General features: G+C 31.3%; 1 protein-coding gene across 1 annotated transcript; it reads right to left on the bottom strand.

Annotated features, from left to right (window-relative positions):
• Window positions 1–5,873: 5,873 nt before the first annotated feature.
• On the bottom strand, window positions 5,874–17,930 carry LOC107456931 (uncharacterized). Its single transcript, XM_016074927.4, has 7 exons — window positions 17,710–17,930; window positions 15,673–15,858; window positions 14,070–14,144; window positions 10,422–10,457; window positions 10,261–10,344; window positions 7,911–8,013; window positions 5,874–6,571 (listed from the first exon to the last, which is right to left on the bottom strand). The coding sequence occupies exons 1-7, from the start codon at window positions 17,773–17,775 to the stop codon at window positions 6,327–6,329; spliced, it is 795 nt and encodes a 264-aa protein (XP_015930413.1). The 5' UTR covers window positions 17,776–17,930; the 3' UTR covers window positions 5,874–6,326.
• Between the last annotated feature and the right edge of the window lie 1,729 nt (window positions 17,931–19,659).

Below are 19,659 nucleotides of genomic sequence, written 5' to 3'. Positions count from 1 at the left end.
ACGACACATTTAAAGCAATCTCAGCAATCAGCAATCTCTCTCTCTTTTTTTTTTCTTTCTTTTTTTGATTTTGAAATTAACTACGAGGGTTGTTTTTTAAGTAAGAGCTGTTTGAAAATACCAAACGAAAGAAAATTTTCATGAAGCAAATGTATTTTCTGATTCTACATACGTTTCTCATTTTTTCAAAATAGTTGCCGAATTTGCTTAAACACTTATCATATCTTACAACTAGATTTAGAATACCTTCCTCATTGTAAATCACCGCTGCTATAATAACCAAGAGGTCACGACCATTTTCACGTCTTCGTCATCGTTGAACTAGTTGCAGCTAAAATGATGTTTGAAACATCGGAAAAGATGAGAATCACTTAGCGCAAGGTCTGGACTGTATTGAGGGGTGGTCCAAAACTTCCCAGTCGAAAGAGTCCAATGAAGCTCGGGACTGAGCTGTGGAGAGAGTCATTGTCATAGAGTAGCAAAATTTTCCGTCTAGCATGCCAGTAGAGAGCTTTGTAAACTTCACAAATCTGCTGGTGAATGTATGCAGCAGACAGGTTTTTTGCCGACGCGGGTGATACGCGGAGGGTGATTTGTTAAACTTGAGCATTTTAAACACGCAGAACTGACCATACTGGTTACCTACACAGCTGTAACTGAGCACAGTTGTTCCCAAGGAATGCCAGGACACGGCACATGCACTCGCACCTATTAGTGTACACAACAAAACGGTCCTTACTGAAAAACAGCTCTCGTAGTTATTTTTATTACGTGCTAAATTTCCATCATATAGCGTAGTTATAGTTTGTCTACATTAAGAACTCCCCCCACCACAAAGTCTGAGGTCGTTTGCTGCTATGGAAACAAGAATAGCGCATTTCAAGGAGGGTAGCTTCTCTTCACTCTAGGGCTAACACTGTAGACCGAAGAAAAAGATTCCCTTTCTCTCGCTGATTTGAGCCGAAGGCTGTCCTAAAAAATTACCTACTTAAAATAGTTATACCTCGTTACCATAGTCACCGCACAGGTCCAGACGAATGGCTAGGGGAGTTATTACTTTAGACAAACTATAGATGTTTTCGAAATCATCTTCAAAGATATCCGAAAGAGAAAAATGGCGGAGTTGTTAACAACATTTGGTGAAGTTACACTCAGATCTCGCTTTCTTACTCTTCTGCATCAAAATAATGCTAACTGCACTTTTAATATTTATAATTTAGAGGTTAACAGGATATCTTGTCAATAACTCCACTCGAAGTCTCTGAGAGAATTTTTTTTTTTTTTAAGGAAAATCTTAGCTATTAGCATGTCGAAGATTGTTACCTGAACGCCATACTTTTTTAACTACGTTAAACACAGGGACTCTAACCAGTGCTTCTAGCATCTCAAATATTATGGTCTATTTAGTAGATTTAGCAATCTGAACACTAATATTTTACACAGCACAGTTAAATCTTGGTGAGAGAAAGTTTCAAGTGATATTTCGATTAATTTAAGTATATAAGCTTTAAAGTTTATGCGTCTCTCTTTCTATTTTTTCTTATTATTTTGGTAACTTAATTGAAATTTTGAGCTTTTGAAATATTTGTGGAAATAACGCACATAATGTTCGCCAAAATGAAAAGTGGACACTTGTTATTTCGTCTGAAATACGGCAACCACGCTATTCAAGGTTTTAAAGGTGGATTGGAGAATAGCACCTGAAAAAAACTGATTCATCAATTAACATGAAAGCATTTAAATTGAGAGTTAATTCGCGTTGATGATTACGTTAAAGGAGAAAAACGTATAGATGTATTAATAGTGCAGTGTACAGATTTCCGGATTTCTTTTTACTCAGAGTTCTAGACAGACTTCACTAGTATTAGAATTAACTTCAATTCCATCTAATCCTTTCATCAAACGCAGCAATCGAATCATTGGATAATCCAATGTCCTTGCCCTGATTTTGACAGATCTGATAATTCATTATACATTGAGGGTGAAAATTGCTTGTTCAGATATTTTCTATCATTTCTTAAATTTTTGCTCATGAGATCGAAACACACGTTGCAAATTCTAATCGTACTTAAAAATTTAAAGCATGGCTAATGCGAATTATAAAAAGCTTAATTCAACTTCAGCAGTGAAAGGTGCTTTGTTTGATTCAAAAATTTTCTAACCGCAGTACAACTACTAATATTATTACCAAAAATCTGGCACTATGTATAATTTTTTTTTCTTGCACGAAAACATTTGTACTAATATTATTTTAATTCGTGGTTGATGATACATAAACATTGTGATAACCAAGGAATAATATGCATAAAGAAAGCAGCATATTTTCATTTCTACGTAATTGTTTTCAATACTTTTACTTTGGTACGAGTAAGTGGTACTACCAACTTAAAAAAAAGACTCACGAAACTAAAATCGAAAGGAATAATAAGGAGGGGGGAGAAATGCATGTATGCATAACTACACGAGCTTTTTTTCCTTTTTCCTTTCAGATTTTATCTAAACTCGCCATACTCGTTATTCAACAAATTTTTCGCATTTGCTGAAAAAAGTATTATTGAATAAGGAAACGAACTGCCATTTTATAAGTAAATTTAAAATACAGTAGTACCCAAATTTTATGAAAAACTCGGTGACCCATCAACCTTTTCGACTAGCAACCAAAATCGCAGAAACTAATAGTGATTAGTTTTAAAGCTTTTTTTTTTCCTTCAAAATTTGACATTATTGGCGATAATCCATGAGTGATTCGCGATTAGTAAAAGGCATAAATGCGATTGGTATAATAACGTAAATTGTAAATCACGAGTATGCGCTGAATAAGATTGGAAGGAACATACGAATCGTGATGTAGCCAACAATTTAATCACGCATTTGAAGAGCTAGTGAAGGACGGCTTTAAGTGACATTTTTGAAGAAAAAAATTAGAATTCTCGAGAATAGTTAATTTTATTCAACAGCATTCCTTTATTCGCGTTCAATTAGAACATTCATTTTCATCGAGAATTGAAACTTTGCAGACCTTTGTGGTGTACTATAAGCGATGATCTTGAGGTGGTTTTGGATTTTAAAAAAAGTTTGGAATTTCTTTTCAACTCAATAAGTATGACCTAAATACGACTAGTTACTAGTTCTTTACGAGCTGCATATCACCGTGGTAAATATAAAGTACTACTTAAGTTCTATACTAGAGAGATCAAATGATCATTTGAGATGATGGGGACAGTTTAAATGAGTTCCCTCATTTGAAACTAACCAGCAAGAAATAAACACAGAATACTTTATTTGCTATTGCCAATGAATTAATTTAAAAGCTAACTTACTCAAATATCACTTAAAACCTTTATCCACTTTATTTTTTTTAAAATATCCGTTGTTGAACAGCCGATCTAATTTTGGGTTTACGACTACCAATGTTAAAACTCCGTAGCCTTGTAATTTTGAACCAATCCAGAAGACAAGGAAACTCCTGAATCAGTACCCCCAGAGGTATTGATTTGTTATGGGAACATGGAGGACTTTGTGACTTGACAGAGTTAACGTGCATCAGTCACCATTTACTACACGGGGGTCTTCGGCCGGCTGGGATCGAACTCACGAACTCTTGGACATGGGCCCAGTGCCCTAGCAACCAGATTATCCCAGCCTCTTATCCACTCTCTTACTCAATTCATATGTGACTCTTTACAATGTAGCATCGTATTTTTCTTTTTCAAAAGAATTTTTAAGTCACGTTTTTGCGTGATCCGCCTAACAGACATGCAATGCAAGGAAAGGCAACTACATTAATTAACCTAAAGTTCGTATTAATATCTAATTAAGTACTTTAGCCTTTCTAACGATTTTAATTCTGGTTAAGTGGTGCCATAAAAAAATTAGTCTAAAATGCTTTCATAAATTTTAGATCTTACCAAAAAGCAAATAAAATTGATCATGAAGTTTTCTGGTAATCCATGAAATCCTAGTCCTTGAGTAATATAAGATATATTATGATATCTCAGAGGTCTACAGCTATTGAAGGTATTATTAAGGTAATAATCATCCTTCTGTATTCCAAGAAAATCATTGATTGTCATTTTATAATATAGATGAAGCTTAAAATAAAGTCTGAAATAAATACTGTCACATTTCGCAATCGTCCTAAGATAAAGGCTTTTTTTTTACAAGACCTTTCAATCGATTTTTTAAGAACAGTTATTTTAAATTTAATTTGTTTACCTTTTTTTGTTTGCGTATCATGCTTAAGGTAGCTTAAGGAAAAAAGATTTTGTAAGTTGAAAACTGGCAAGAGCATTACTCATTTTAATAGAGATAATTACTTCTGATTTAAGAGTTAAGCAATAATAGAGAAGTTTAAAATCGAAATTATGTATGTCTGCGGCAATTATAAAATTTGTTTTTAGATGTTAATAGAAAAGCACTATTTAACATATGTCTTAGTAAAATTCTACACTGTCTAAAATCTTGTTTCCTACACATTTTGCATATTGAACGTATTTGAAATTCGGTGCGCATCTGGCGACAGCTTATTTTACGGAAATCCGATTTCCTTGAAATGATGCAAGTTTGTCTTATAGTATATTTAGTTTTCTTCATTTTGTCAAACAGGTGTTCTGTAATCTACACACTTAACATATATTTTAATAATCGATGTCAAAAACTGATTACAACTGCCGTCAAATCACTGTAAGTGTAAGACCGAAATAAAAAAAAAAACTAATTTGATTGTCTAGCGAAAATGTTAGAAATTTCTAATAATTACATTTCAGTGACTCTTTCCTTCATCAGATATTTCCTGTCACGCCTTCCTCAGTAATGATTTTTAAAAGTTTGTAATTGTTTTTATGTTTCTAATCTAAAATATTTTATAATGCATTTTTTATTTTATTTTTAACACTTTTTTAAAAAATATATGTTAAAAGTGGTAATTAAGAATTACCTTGTATTTATTAGATTCTGCTGTTATACTTTTACTTCAATCATTAAAAAATATCAATATGACATAAAATTCAACCTTTTATAAGGCCGTGGTAAGTACACGTACAACAAACTTCATTAACTTTAAAATGTTAATGAAAAGTTATTCTCCCACCAATAATTTGTACTGCCACCTGCTGGAAACTTCATAAAATAGAAGAAAAAAGGAAGGTATCTATGTATAGAAAAGCGTATGTGGGTAACAGTAAAGATTAGCGAGGAATCAAGAAAGCTATTATTGGGGAGCTACCTTCCCTTGCTTGCTTTGCGTCCGTTTATCTGATCATTTCTAATCAAGTTCACTTGTAATTATTAACTCATAAATCCGAATGTTTATAAGCAGAAGAGTTAAAATTTATAGCAATTTCTTGCAGTAGACGAAATTTCGAAAATCTGATCCAACTTCTCACCAAAAAAATAGTCTTAAAAATCTTATTCCAAATTATGATAATCTAAATAATTCATTTTTTTTAATCAATCTCAATCAAAAATCTTTTAACATAGCATTTCTAAAAAAAATGGACCAATAAAGGATTAAAAGACTATACTTTTCTGTTAAGCTAGTTTGTCGCTAATAATTGGTGTTTCACAAAAATTACTTTAAATAAAATTAAGATTTGCAGAATTTCTGACCCAAAAAAAAGGTACTCTAAACATGAACATGTGTCAAGGTCAAGCTATTTTGATAGACTGAGTTAAAAATACAAGCTGCTCTAAACTTAAAATGATATTCGCCATGCCAAAGACTAACTCGAGAACGAATTGGAAGTACTTTCCTTATATTCTAGATTTCCTGCTCCACACAGAATTTGATTAGTGTCCTGCAGAAATGTTCATTGTTCGTAAACCAGAAACAATTTAATGTACTCACATCTAGTAAAGCGAATAAACAGGTAATCTCAAATTGTTAAATATATTTTACTGTAATTGATTTAAAGCAATTTTATACACAAGACAAGGTACAAGCAAATAATTTAAGACAATATATATCTACATATACAATACTTAAAACAAGGAGCCAGCCATAAAGCTACGCTCAGCTACATAAAAACTAATTCCTTAGCAACTTTCTGACCAAACACATGGTACAAATATAATCTTCCAGAAATTCTTAATGCTATCCAATATAATGCATCAAAACATTTAAAACAGTAACATCGTATTTCATGAGTCAACTGCATTGCTGGCCATGGTGATCAGCACGTTGTTTTTTCATCTTTCAAACCTATTGAGAAAATTGTCAGATTTCTTAAAGTCTTAGCATGGCGGCACAAATAAGTTCCTTCCCATATCAAACTTTCCTTCTATTTTTAAAAGTGTAGAATAGCTACTTCGTTTTTAGAATGGCACTATCACGCCAAATTGGTCAAAGGCGATCTGTTTATGTCAGATGGGACAACATCAAAGTATGAAGGTGGTTGCTGTTCCGAAGACAAGGCGAAATCCATATACTCTGGAGGTTTTGGTGAAAATAGTGGACTGGGATATCCTGGCGTTATGTTTGGAGAGTACATGGGATGCGCCAGACGGCTGTTACTTAAACGAGGTGAGTACCCGGGTCGAGGTGAATGAGGGAAAGGTGACTGCGGCATTGACACTAGAACAGAATAAAAAATATCAATAGAAGTTTTCAAAAAATTTAAAAAATCTCTAAGTTTAGACGTTGAAAAATTTTAATTATTTTTTTAAAATTATATTTAAATTTTAAATTATTTTTTTAATGCATTAATCCCTTTTAGACTGGCAGATTAAGAGATAAAAACTGCCCCTGACTCGTAAACTCCAAGTTTATGCGTAGCAATTGGTATTGAGATCACGTATGTGTGATCCAGAGCCTCTAAAGTCGACTTAAAGACAATTTAACTTGAATTGCAAGTGTTTTCGAGCTTTTTTGCCTGAAGATCACATTGATGTCTCCAAAATTCCAAGAAGCAAGCAGATGCGTCATTTCAAAAATTCTCTTACTAGCTTTAGAAATTTAAGGGGGCGAAAATATTTTTCAGTTTTGAGACTTTTTCTGAGGCCTTTTGATCCGATTACCTAAATCGGCATTGAGTATTTCATTCCTTTGTCTAGTAGCCATATCAAATCAACAAGCTATAGTTTTGAGTATGAGATAAACTTTTGTATCGGAACTAATAGAATACGTAGAATATTGTAAGTTTTTAGCACAAACATATCATTAACTAAATTTAAAAAGTTCATTTTCATTACGTAGAATCAGTCACTGCGTTTTCTGATTATTAAGAATAAAATTATGATTATTATGATTCTGATTATTCAAAATAAACTGAAGTGGTCCAAATTAGTAGAATGTCCGATTTTCAAAAATCATTTGAAACAATTCGATAGTAAATAATAATTTGCAAGATAAAGGTGTATCAATTGCTATTTAAAGTATGTCTAGTGTTTATCAATTTAAAACCTGTTCTGTGTTGTTTAAGTATTTCAAATTGTGATTTTCTATTTAACGAATTTTCCATATAAGAAACTTTTTATCGAGATTTAGCGACTTCGTTAAATAGCGGTCCGACTGTGTACATGCATACATATAGTATGAGTAGTAATTGTTACTAATTAGAGCTTTGTAGTATTGGTAGTAATAGCATAATAATCATTTTACTATAATTAATACGCAAAAGCAAGTTCAAACTTTAAATTCAAGAAGAGTTAAGTTTTGAATTTTATTAATTAATTTAAAGTTTGAATTATGATACTCACACTCAATTTTGTATTGTTATATTTCCAAAGAGTCCCATAAAAGTTTTAGTTCTCTTTTTTGAATAAAAAAGTTGAAGGTAAAAAAATTCGGAAACAGTTCCTTTAAGAGTTTTTCATTAAACATTAATATCAAAATTGCATTAAAATAAGGTGCATAAATGAGATAACATTTCAATAGTGCTTTTGCACAATATATTAAAGTATATTATAATTACCGTCCAGCATTTGAAGGTTCGGAGAATTACGAGGAGACTGCCCTGTTTTCAAAGAATCTCTAATGTGAAAGTAAAGATGTATAGCACTATAAATCATCAAAGCCTGGAATTAAAATAAGTAGCACTTGCTCAATAACTTGTAAACAATAAAATCATTAAAACATCCTTTCAAATCTATTCTACAATAGCTCTATCTTCTCATGAAATATAGTTTTGTAATAAATATGCTATTTTTTTATAACTGTTACATGCCTGCCAACTTTTACGCATTTGGCGTAAAATTTTATTTCTATATTTAAAGTGGAAGTAAAATGTATGCTTTCTATATATTCCTTGTTTAATTGATAATCTTTTTGACCACCACTATTTCTGAAAAAAAAAATAAGCATATATATATAAATATGTAATACTGATAATGTAGTCTGCATAACCTCTTTCATAATACAGCCAATGTTTTTGCCAAAAATTGTAATTTGAATTCCATTTTGCCACCACTGGGGAAAATCATCCTTGAAAGGATTAAATGTTGGCAGGTATGTTGTTATAAGTTTATAACAGTCATCCTAATTGGCTGAGGATTTATTTCTCCTTAACTAGTGCCTCAATGCTTTTTACGAAAATGCCAAAAAATGTAAACACAAAAAAAATGGAAAATTCCAATTTTGTGAAAATGAAAAGCACTTTTCATAAATATTTGAAAAGTTACTCCAACGATGCAATATTTAGATATTTATGCAATAGTTGAAAATATTCATCCATTTGAATGATTTTTACCTAAGTTAGAAAAAAAAACTTTTTTAGCTTAATTTTTTTAAATATTTGAATTTTACAGTCTTGAAATCTAAATTTTTTGACAAAGAATTTTCGTTAGTATAAAATCAAAGCTTCGTTTCGAGTTGACATCAAAGTGTTTTGTTTTTCTTAGCGATAAGCCATAAAAAAATAACCATTAAAGGGCATTCCAATTACTTGCAGTGCTATCAATTTTTAAGCGTTTTTATGCCATTCGAATTAATTTATATAAATAAATTTCACAAGTTTTACCTGAATTAATTTCTTCCATGTCAGCTATAGTGTCAAAGTGTTGCAATTCTAAATTTTTTATATATTTTAAGCGAAACCATTCTTTTAAACTGCGCTGATAGTTGCAATTTTCATTATATTTTGCCAAAATGCTTGGTAGTTTTATATCATTAATACTTTTTACATTTTCGTTTCACAGCTGTGCTCCGTACAAACACTACCTCTTTTCAGTTTATTCAGTACAAAAGGCAAAGAATTAAAAAAAATTAAAATTGTAAAAATTATATGAGCTGAGTACTGAGCTATTTGGTGTCTAACTCCTTCATAAAATAATTGCATTACTGTGGTAATGCTTCATATATTATGAACAAACTAGATAAAAGTTTTATTTAAATTCATTATTTTAATAACAATCGCAATATTAATACCAGTAAAAAACTTTAGTAATTGAATGAAAGGCCTTGATTGATTTTAATAGAAAAAGGTTGGTTGCAGCACAACAGTTAATACATTCTCTGAAAGCAGTGCCAGCTGTGATGTCACACCGAATTCTTAAAATCGAAACTGTTGATAAAGATATGAAGAATTCAGTCAGGCATTTCAAAGAACGTAAACTTTTATTTTTGTCATAGCATCCACAATGAACATCCCTATTATTTGAATTTCGACGAATCGGAGAAACATCTAACGGTTAGAGGACGCTATACCGCAGGAAAAATTTTGGTGGCAAATTCTATTCCCCCTCTACTGGTATTTAAAAATTTAAAGTATAGAAAAAATGAGTTCAAGTAACCCTAGAGTAAACCATGTTTCAAATGCTGATTTTTTTTAAAAATATCAAATTGCAAAAAAATTATTGCAGGATAATTTCCTCAATGCGTTATTCTACGTAATTTCGCCATAATTTGTTTGCATTTTGAAGAAATAAAATCAGCAATTTTATTTTTTTGCATCAGCATTTTTCATTGTTTTCTCTAGGGTTACCTGAACTCACATTATATATACTTCAAATTTTAAAATACCAATGAAGGTGAAGCAGAATTTGCCATGAAACTTTTCTGCGATTTTTCCATACCTTAAAACATTAAATTACTTATATAGGTTAAAGAGAATTTGCAATTTTTTCCCGCGGTATAGCGTCCTTTCAAGCCTATACATTCAAACGAAATTGGAAAATCGTCACAAGTTGTGGAAAAATCACGGTGTAGACGTTCATGTTATAAATTCATGTTTTCATTGTAAGAAATTCATAAAAAGTTCTATTTCTTACTTTTCAGACTTAGATTCAAATAAATCGAGAATTTGGAATAAAAGATATTGTTCTTACCTCTACGATAATTATAGTCATCATGAGTCCAGTGGATGGTAAAGCATAATCAAGCACAACAGCATCTAAAGTCACAGCACATGACTGAAAGAGAAGATATAATAATGAAGTAAAAATTATATAACTGCATAAATATTGGAAATTAAACTGAACATACTCACATAACTGCACTCATCACTCTCAATGTAGCTCTCAATCTAAAATCAAACATAATAGAATGTATTTGTCACGTTATGTTAAGTTCTACACAGAGCACTAAGAAATATTTTAACTCTAAAATAACTCTTTACCAACTGTTGATTCCGAAGTCAAAATTTCTGATGGTTTTTCATTGATGGACCAACATAATCTTGGTGGTAACCATTAATAATTCCATCATGAACCATTATATTTTTTTATGATAACCAACATAAATAACCATCACCTCAATGTATGAATTCGGACTGATTTATGATGGTCCAACATAAAAATGGCAACTTGTTTTGATGATTTGTTCGTGTTGAACCATCAGAAATTTATATTACAGTTTCTTAGAAATCAAATGGTGGAACAATCATGAACAACCATCCCAATGTAGGAGTCTGAACTGATTTATGATGGTCCAACATTAAAAAAAAAACTCTTCTGATGGTATATTCTTGAAAACCAACAAGAAATATCATTAAACCATCATGGAAATGTGTAGTTGGAACCATCATGAACCATCTCGAATCATGGATTATTAGTCTATCATAGTCAAACTTCACTTGATGGTTAATCATCATAGAATTAAAGTAGCATTTTCCATCATGGAATGATGAAAGTTTGTTGGCATATAAAAAACATGAACACGTAATGGAAAATGTTGGATGATGACCATTAAATGATGTTTGACCATTCTGAATCGAAATGAAACCTACAGAAACCATCAAAATGTTTTGACGGAAACATCAAGAATTTTGACTTTGGTAAGACTGTCGCACTGGAAGAAATATTTCGTCTGTAAGCTATTTATCCTAGACATAGCGAAAAATGCACCTTTTCAATATCAAACTCCACATTTATGAACATTTACGATTAAATTTTACGAACGAGAAAACATTTTATTGTCTTAAAAATAAAATTTGCAAGGATTTTGAGAATTTTATACTACTTTTAGTTTTATTCATCAATAAATTGTAACACTATATTCTGGGGAGATGATTACAAACAAGTTTGATTCCTACTTTTTCACTTCAAAACAAATGCCTTAAAATTTTACATTTTCAGAATGAAAACACTTGCATTTTTAAAAACGTGAATTACGTCATAATATATGTTTCCGTATTTTAAGTTTTTTTTTTTTGCATTAAAGCAAAACTACCTGCAATTTAAAAAATATATCTGAAAATTAAACCAAATGAAATGTATGAAATTCCACATTTTTATCAAGAAAAAATTGTAAAAATTTCTACTTAGCTCCTAAACTAACATGTTACCTATTTCATTACTGTCTCTAAAAACATTATTTTTAGACGTGCATTGTATGAATTTATAATCAAACATTTTTTCAACCTTTAAGAAAGGCAGGCAATATTTTTTTCCTTTTTTTTCCCGCCCATCTGCCAAGCAAATATATTTCTATTAATACTGTTTAAATATACATTATTTTATACTTTTTATAATCAATATTTTGTTTAGACCATATGCACATAATTATTGTATACATATATATAAATTTTGTGAGTATATATTTAGTTGTAAAATATGTATGTGTAAGCATTAAAATTTGTGTGTATTATGCGTGTAAATATTTGGTAATTCTTAATTTTCTCCATTTTTTTATGTTTACTTTTATAAATTTATTGTGTATTTCCATTCTCAATAAACTGGACAGGAAATATTCTCTATGTTGAATAAATGTTTAATTTAATTATTTTTGAACTTATCTTAATTATTTTCGTACTTTTTCTTACTTTTCATTTATCATTAGGAAACGAATTTAACTTTCATTTTCTTAGTTAAACAATTAAAAATGACCAGGAAATTACGAGACCTTCCGTTTCTGAACGGAATTATTTTATAACCGTCGTTGAACAGCTGACCCAATTTTTGGGTTTACGACTACTAATGTTCAACTCCGTATCCTTGTAATTTTGAACCCAATCCAGAAGACAAGGGAATTCCTGGATCAAGTATTGGGAGAAATTTGCCTTCATGGAGGACTTTTTGATGGAACTAACCAGCATTTGCGTTACATGGAAAGGAAGATCACGAGAACCTCCCACGGTTAGCCTGAAGGCAAGGAGACTAACTCATGATCCGTCTAAAACTGAGGATATTTCACAGCAGCACTGTGATCGGTGCAAGCCGGATGCGGAATTCGTATCGACCAGCCATCGCCGGGATCGAACCCCGGTTCGCCTCATTGGAAGGCGAACGCTCTATCCCCTGAGCCATCGCGGCTCTCTGAACGGAATTAAGCATTCCTGTCCAAATTATTAAATGTTCGAAAATGAAATATCTGAATTTTGAATTCAAATGTGGTAACTAAAACTAGCAATTACGCTGAAATTTTATAGCAAGGGGTCGTTCAAATATTGCGTGCATAGCTAACTGAGAAGGGGTTGTGATTCGCTTAATTTAGCTGAGAAAGGAGAAGGGGTATGAGCGATTTTTACTTGACACATCAAAATCTCCTTTATTTTAAAAATTTCTAAAAAAATCTTAATAGAAAATGTAACAAAAACAGTGACACGTGGAAGAATTTCAAATTTAGAAAAAAATGGAGAAAAAAATTATTCGAAGAATTTCCAACCTCAAAAGTTTGGAGGATGAAAAAAAAAATGAGATTCCTAAAGAATGTTCAACTTAAAATTTTTTAAAATGCGAAACGAAAAATTTTGCTTCATGCAAAATTTCATTTTATGTTTAAAAATGGTTCTAAATTTATGAATGAATATATTATGATTATGAGACTATGAATGCGTAATTAGACCAAATTACGCTAATTAAATCGCATGGTTGGACCTAATCACGAGGTTGTGCTTGGCGGGTTAACGTTACCGCCATTGGGTACTTTAAATTCGTAAGGAAGTAAAGTGATTATGCTTAACCATACAATTTAAATCTGATTTAATTGGATACCAGTAAGCGACGTGTCAAACCTGGTTGACTTCTGAATAAACAAATGCCACGATTTACCTACGATGACGTCACTTGCCAATATTCAATTAGGCTAGGTTTATCATCACGCTGAATCAGTTTTTAAATCAGATTTAATAAGATACCTGTAAACGTCATCACGCGTATGTGGAACCTGATTAGCTTCTGAATCGCGGCATAAGCAAATGCCACGATAACATCGCTTGCTGATATCCAATTGTAAAAAAATGCAATACATTTTTTAAAAAATTCTGCACATACATCGAAACAGAATTTTATAGTTTCCACTCAGTAAAATTGCCTTTTTTAAATTATTGTCTCAATTCTAATTTTACACGGAAAAATGATTGATATATTAAATTTTAAGAAAAAAACTAGCAGAGCTAAAGCAACATTTGTTTGTCGTATTTTATAAGTCAGTAAAATGTATTTCTACACATTTTAATTTAGAGTCTTCCTTATGAGCTGATTACTTACAGTCATTTGAATATAAAAAACGCTTTTATCAATTCATATTTATAATTATTTCCTCCTTCAATGTTACTCGCAAAATTTTTAATGTTTATAAATACTTCACCATATTTTTTATCGAAAAAATAACTCAACTTCTTTATCCTTGATAATCTAATTCAATGCACTCGTTTATCTAGATTTACGACTAATCTATTTTGATGTAAGACACTTACTGTTGTTTTAATGACCATCAGAGTGACTCCAAGAGCGAACTCCATAATTACAATCACCGCTAAAAAGAAGAGATGCTAAAAATACACATAAAATAATTTTGTTAGAATTCTGATTGCATTTAAAAACTTACAATTTCTACAAATTACAATATCAAGCTTCATTTTATGCAACTGTTCCTATTTTTAAAAAAAAAATTAAAATATGAATCTAATTATTAGAATTTGATTATGACTAACCAATTTCAAAATGTGAACATGAAAAAATTTCATGTATGAAATTTATGGCAAAATTCAAATTTCATTTTTAAATTAAAATATTCTTGATTGGGTAATTTTTGTTAAGTTATTTTGATTTATTAATTTTAGTTTAAAAAGGGGTACGATCTAATAAAAAGTATGAAACAAAAATGCGAAATTTTCTAATAAATAACTTTAGTATTATTTATCATCTATATTGGTATATTTCTAAAGGAAGTCAAACAAACATTTAAGTAAAACATTTAAGTTCGTTATTTAAATTTTTATTTATTTTTCAAAAAGTTATAAATGATAGCGAGAAAATGCAGTTTCTGACCATAAAAATAAATTGAACAGTTTTAAAACAAATTACTAAGCAAACAGTTTTAAAACAAATTACTACAATATGAAGCTTAACAGAAAGAATCGAAATGTAATAGAACAATCTTTATCATTACTTAAATTGCTGTCTCTATTGCTGTCTGCATTACTTAAAAATTTCTGTACGAAGCTGTCTATTTCAAATAAGGTTGTTAACAAACAAGGTTGTTTTCAAACAAGGTTTTCTCTACTTCAAACAAATTAAAGGTTGAACCCCTCTTTAATTTTAAAAATGTGCTGAAACTCTGAAAACAAATTATAGCTCAAATGCCAAGTAGTATTTGGCCCCATATACAGATACGACAAACATTGAAATCAAAAATGGGGCATTCACAGTGCAAAATTGAAAAATTCATGTTCTGAGTTTCGCCAGTAAAGAATAAAGTTTAAGCTAGTATGCTTCACATATTTGACATTTTACTGTTAATCCGAAGAAAACCCTCTTTAAAATATCGATTTTGCAGTGTAAATTTATGAAATTAATATTTTAAAAGGTATCTTGTAAAGTTAAACCAAATGTCACTCTAAACATTCTACCACTCTATTCGATCAACATTCATTTCATGTATTTCAGATCATTTCCTATCATGTGGCTGTTGTTTGTATAGTTTTAGGTATTTCACCACAGCCATTTGCATTCTGAGTACTTTAAAATACTATTTGAACTAATATAAGCACTAAATTATTTTAAATGGAAGACAATATTTTTATACAGTTTTTAAAATTCTTAAAATAATGTGGTTACTAATTATAAAGGTGTAAAAATTTTAGAATGTTGACTGTTTATGGCGTCTCAGAGTTGACATCAGAGTGCAATGGGTTAATTATCAAAAAACAAGATTAATCTAAGATTAAAAATAGAATTTAATTAGACAAGTTTATTTCGCCCATCACCATCCGCCTTTGTTCAAAAAAGAAAGGAAATAAAAAATGGCAGTGGAATGATAAATTTAAAATTTAGAACATAAGGAGGAAACCTACTTACCACTGAAATCAACCATAGAATTTCATAACAGGCGCCTGTTATTCCTGTTATACCAGCAACAGAAACAAAAAATCCAGTAGATATAACTGCCTTGAATGCCTTTGCTAGGACAGGAACGGTCATCAATAATGACTCAACAGTCCATTTCATCTTTAACCCCAATATAAAAATGGCTGAGCCCACAAACTGTAAATAAATATTCCTTTGAAAACTCTGAGCTTAAGTTTAAATAAGAATACAAGCAACATATTAATTTGACACAAAATGTTAAATGAACCCCCGAAACTAGTTTAATGGTATTCAATGTTTCAGGTACTAAGAGGTCCATTTTCGAATTTCTCGAATGTGATATTAAATACTGTGTTACGTTTCAAAAATTTTACAAGTTTCTAAAAAGTAATTTATAAATTCGTCAGATTTATTAAAAAAATTAAATCATTTCTTCAATGCTACCTGTGCTAGTATAGACTGATAAATCTATACCTGTTATATCAATCGCCAGATCTAGACCTGTAATAACATCAATCGAAAGGCCTAGACTAGTAATAACATCAATCAACAGATCTAAACTAGTAATAAGATCAATCGACAGATCTAGACTAGTAATAACATCAATCGACAGATCTAGACTAGTAATAACATCAATCGAAAGGCCTAGACTAGTAATAACATCAATCAACAGATCTAAACTAGTAATAAGATCAATCGACAGATCTAGACTAGTAATAACATCAATCGAAAGGCCTAGACTAGTAATAACATCAATCAACAGATCTAAACTAGTAATAAGATCAATCGACAGATCTAGACTAGTAATAACATCAATCGACAGATCTAGACTAGTAATAACATCAATCGAAAGGCCTAGACTAGTAATAACATCAATCGAAAGGCCTAGACTAGTAATAACATCAATCAACAGATCTAAACTAGTAATAAGATCAATCGACAGATCTAGACTAGTAATAACATCAATCGACAGATCTAGACTAGTAATAACATCAATCGAAAGGCCTAGACTAGTAATAACATCAATCGAAAGGCCTAGACTTGTAATAACATCAATCAACAGATCTAAACTAGTAATAAGATCAATCGAGAGATCTAGACTAGTAATAACATCAATCGACAGATCTAGACTAGTAATAACATCAATCGACAGATCTAGACTAGTAATAACATCAATCGACAGATCTAGACTAGTAATAACATCAATCGACAGATCTAGACTAGTAATAACATCAATCGACAGATCTAGACTAGTAATAACATCAATCGACAGATCTAGACTAGTAATAACATCAATCGACAGATCTAGACTAGTAATAACATCAATCGACATTTTTATTTGTACAGCATAAGTGATTTATATTACATCGCAAAAATACAATCTTTTTTAAATTTGATAAAAGTAAACATTTTAGCTGCTCTTTTAGGTTTCACACTTCTTAAAATAATATTTGATTTTCAAGAGCAATTTTAAAGAAAACTGATCAAACTTGGGAAAACATTACTATGTAATACAAAAATATAACGGAAAACTAATAAATGAATAAACAAAATATATTTAAAAAGTTTTCAAGTTTTAGAAATATTGTTACTAAAAGAAATTAAGAATCATTTTTAATTTTTTTTCTTTTTTTAAATATGAATAAAAACATTCAAATATTATTACACAAACCTATTGCAATAAATCAAATTCAAATATTTAATGTTCTGCAAAAAGAATTGGACACTATGCATCTCTATTCTGCACGAATTTCCCTTGTAAATCACTGTGATACTGTGTTTTTTATATCTTAAGAAATTATGAAGAAAATGTAATCGTAAACTTAAAGATTTATGCACATGTTAAACAGTATAAAAATATATTCGATAAATGTTTCACAAAAAGCAATGCATCCATTTCAATTCTAACTCAAAACTCTCATCTATATGAAGCAGTCTATAAAACTAACTTCTTTATGAATAAAAACTTTGATAGCTTAATAGATGTATATTACGCTTTAAAATTATAATTATATGCAATCATATTACCAAAAGAGCGACATTGCAACACACTAGAAAAGCCTTGTAGCCTTTAGGAGAGAAAGAGCAAGACATCGTTTCTCTTTGGGACTTGTTGAAATCTTATACAACCAACTATAGTTAGGAAATTATGAGCAGAGCAATATCTGCAAATGTCATTTTCAAAACGACTATCAAACAGCTAGAACAAGATTTCGATCGCCTATTTATATTTTGATTAGTTTGGAAACGTTTCCGACTACTTATTTCATAGAAGAACAATGGCAACTAGATTAATTAAATTGGGGACACCGCTGGCGATAGGTATTGTCCTACCGTTAAATGCTCCGGAGCATGGAAATATCGGGTTCGATTCCCGAGGTAACACAGGGACATCTTTTCTTTCTTTGTTCCATAGATTAATATTTCTTAGTTCCATGGGTGCTACGGGTATATGACCCTCTCAATAATAAGAAATCTCAAAAAGTCTACCACTTCAAAATGATTCAGACAAAAAAGTCATGAATCATCGTCGATTTAAATTCAGCTTAGTTAAAACAATATAAGAAATTTAAGTATAAATAATTATTTTGCGGATATTTAGCAAATGAAAAAAGACTTTTGAGATTTTTTTTTCATCAGAGAAATTTTAAAAACTATTGTAGCTGCTTATTTTAATTATGTCTTCCTCAAAAGCTGGATGCCAGACTTGCCAACATGAAGTTTCGTAAGCTCCGCAATCGTTTTTTAAGTTGAAAATAGCTTATAAACTGCTCTATCAAACCAGTAAGTAGTTTTAGAATGAATTAATAAAAATAATTATTCTGGAAAACATCCCTGAGTATGATTTGAAAGTATGCCATCACAATTTTGATCCTCCGCTAACCATTTAGGTAGCCCGATGACCTGCGCCAAATTCGAGCACTTAATGGTAGAACAATTTAACGAAAACCGATACTATACACCCTCGGTACCTTCGCATATTTATCAAAATGGTCACCCACCCTCTCACTGACCACTTCCAAAGATACTTGTCTTCGGTGATCAATTAGGAACCGTGTCTTATGATCAGTTAGTTGAATGTGCAACAATTGACTATTGACGAGTGACTAAAGTTATTTACTTTCCTGACCGACCAGTCTTGTCAATTCCAAATCTTGCCATCTTGTTCAAATGATCTGTAGTGGGGCCGGGATAGCCTGGTCGGTAGGGCGCTGGGCCCATATCCAAGAGGTCGTGGGTTCGATCCTCGCCGGCCGAAGACTCCGCGTGTAGTAAATGGTGACTGATGCACGTTAAATCTGTCGAGTCTCAAAGTCCTCCATGTTCCCACAACAAATCAATACGTCTGGGGGTACTGATCCAGGAGTTTCCTTGTCTTCTGGATTGGTTCAAAATTACAAGGCTACGGAGTTGAACGTAAGTAGTCGTAAACCCATGAAATTAGGTCGGCTGTTCAACGACGGTTATAAAATAAAATAAAATGATCTGTAGTGTTAAGGTAGCAGGTTCGAATTTTGAAGCCTTGGATGCATCTTTGTGATGTTCTTCTCTAATTTATATTATCCTTACTTCGACTTGACAGGGGCTTCTGAAGTCTTTCTATTGAGCATACATGTCTGCATGTGTAACAATAAAAAAATAAATCTATCGCTTTGAAAGGTGGTGATATGACGTTTGATTGCCACTGTAGCCTTAGATGTATCTTTTTTTTTCTATACTTTTCCTGGTGTCTTTCTGCAATTTGTGCTATATTTTTAGGGACCGGGATAGCTTGGTGTGTAACGCGTTGGGCCCATGTGAGAAGTTCGTGAATTCGATCCCCACCGACCGAAAACTGTCCGTGTACAAAATAGTGACTGGTGTACGCTAAATCCGCTGGAGATACCTTGTCGTCCAAGTTCCCATAATCAATACCTCTGAGGATACTGAATAAGAGATTGATCGTACTCAGGTTCAGGTCAAAATTACGATCAGCGG

This window comes from Parasteatoda tepidariorum, chromosome 4 (assembly GCF_982258835.1).
Source record: "Parasteatoda tepidariorum strain Cologne lab strain chromosome 4, Ptep-v5.0, whole genome shotgun sequence".
NCBI lineage: Eukaryota > Metazoa > Arthropoda > Arachnida > Araneae > Theridiidae > Parasteatoda > Parasteatoda tepidariorum.
The sequence above is the reverse complement of the archived record's forward strand: the minus strand, read 5'-3'. Positions and strand labels throughout refer to the sequence as shown.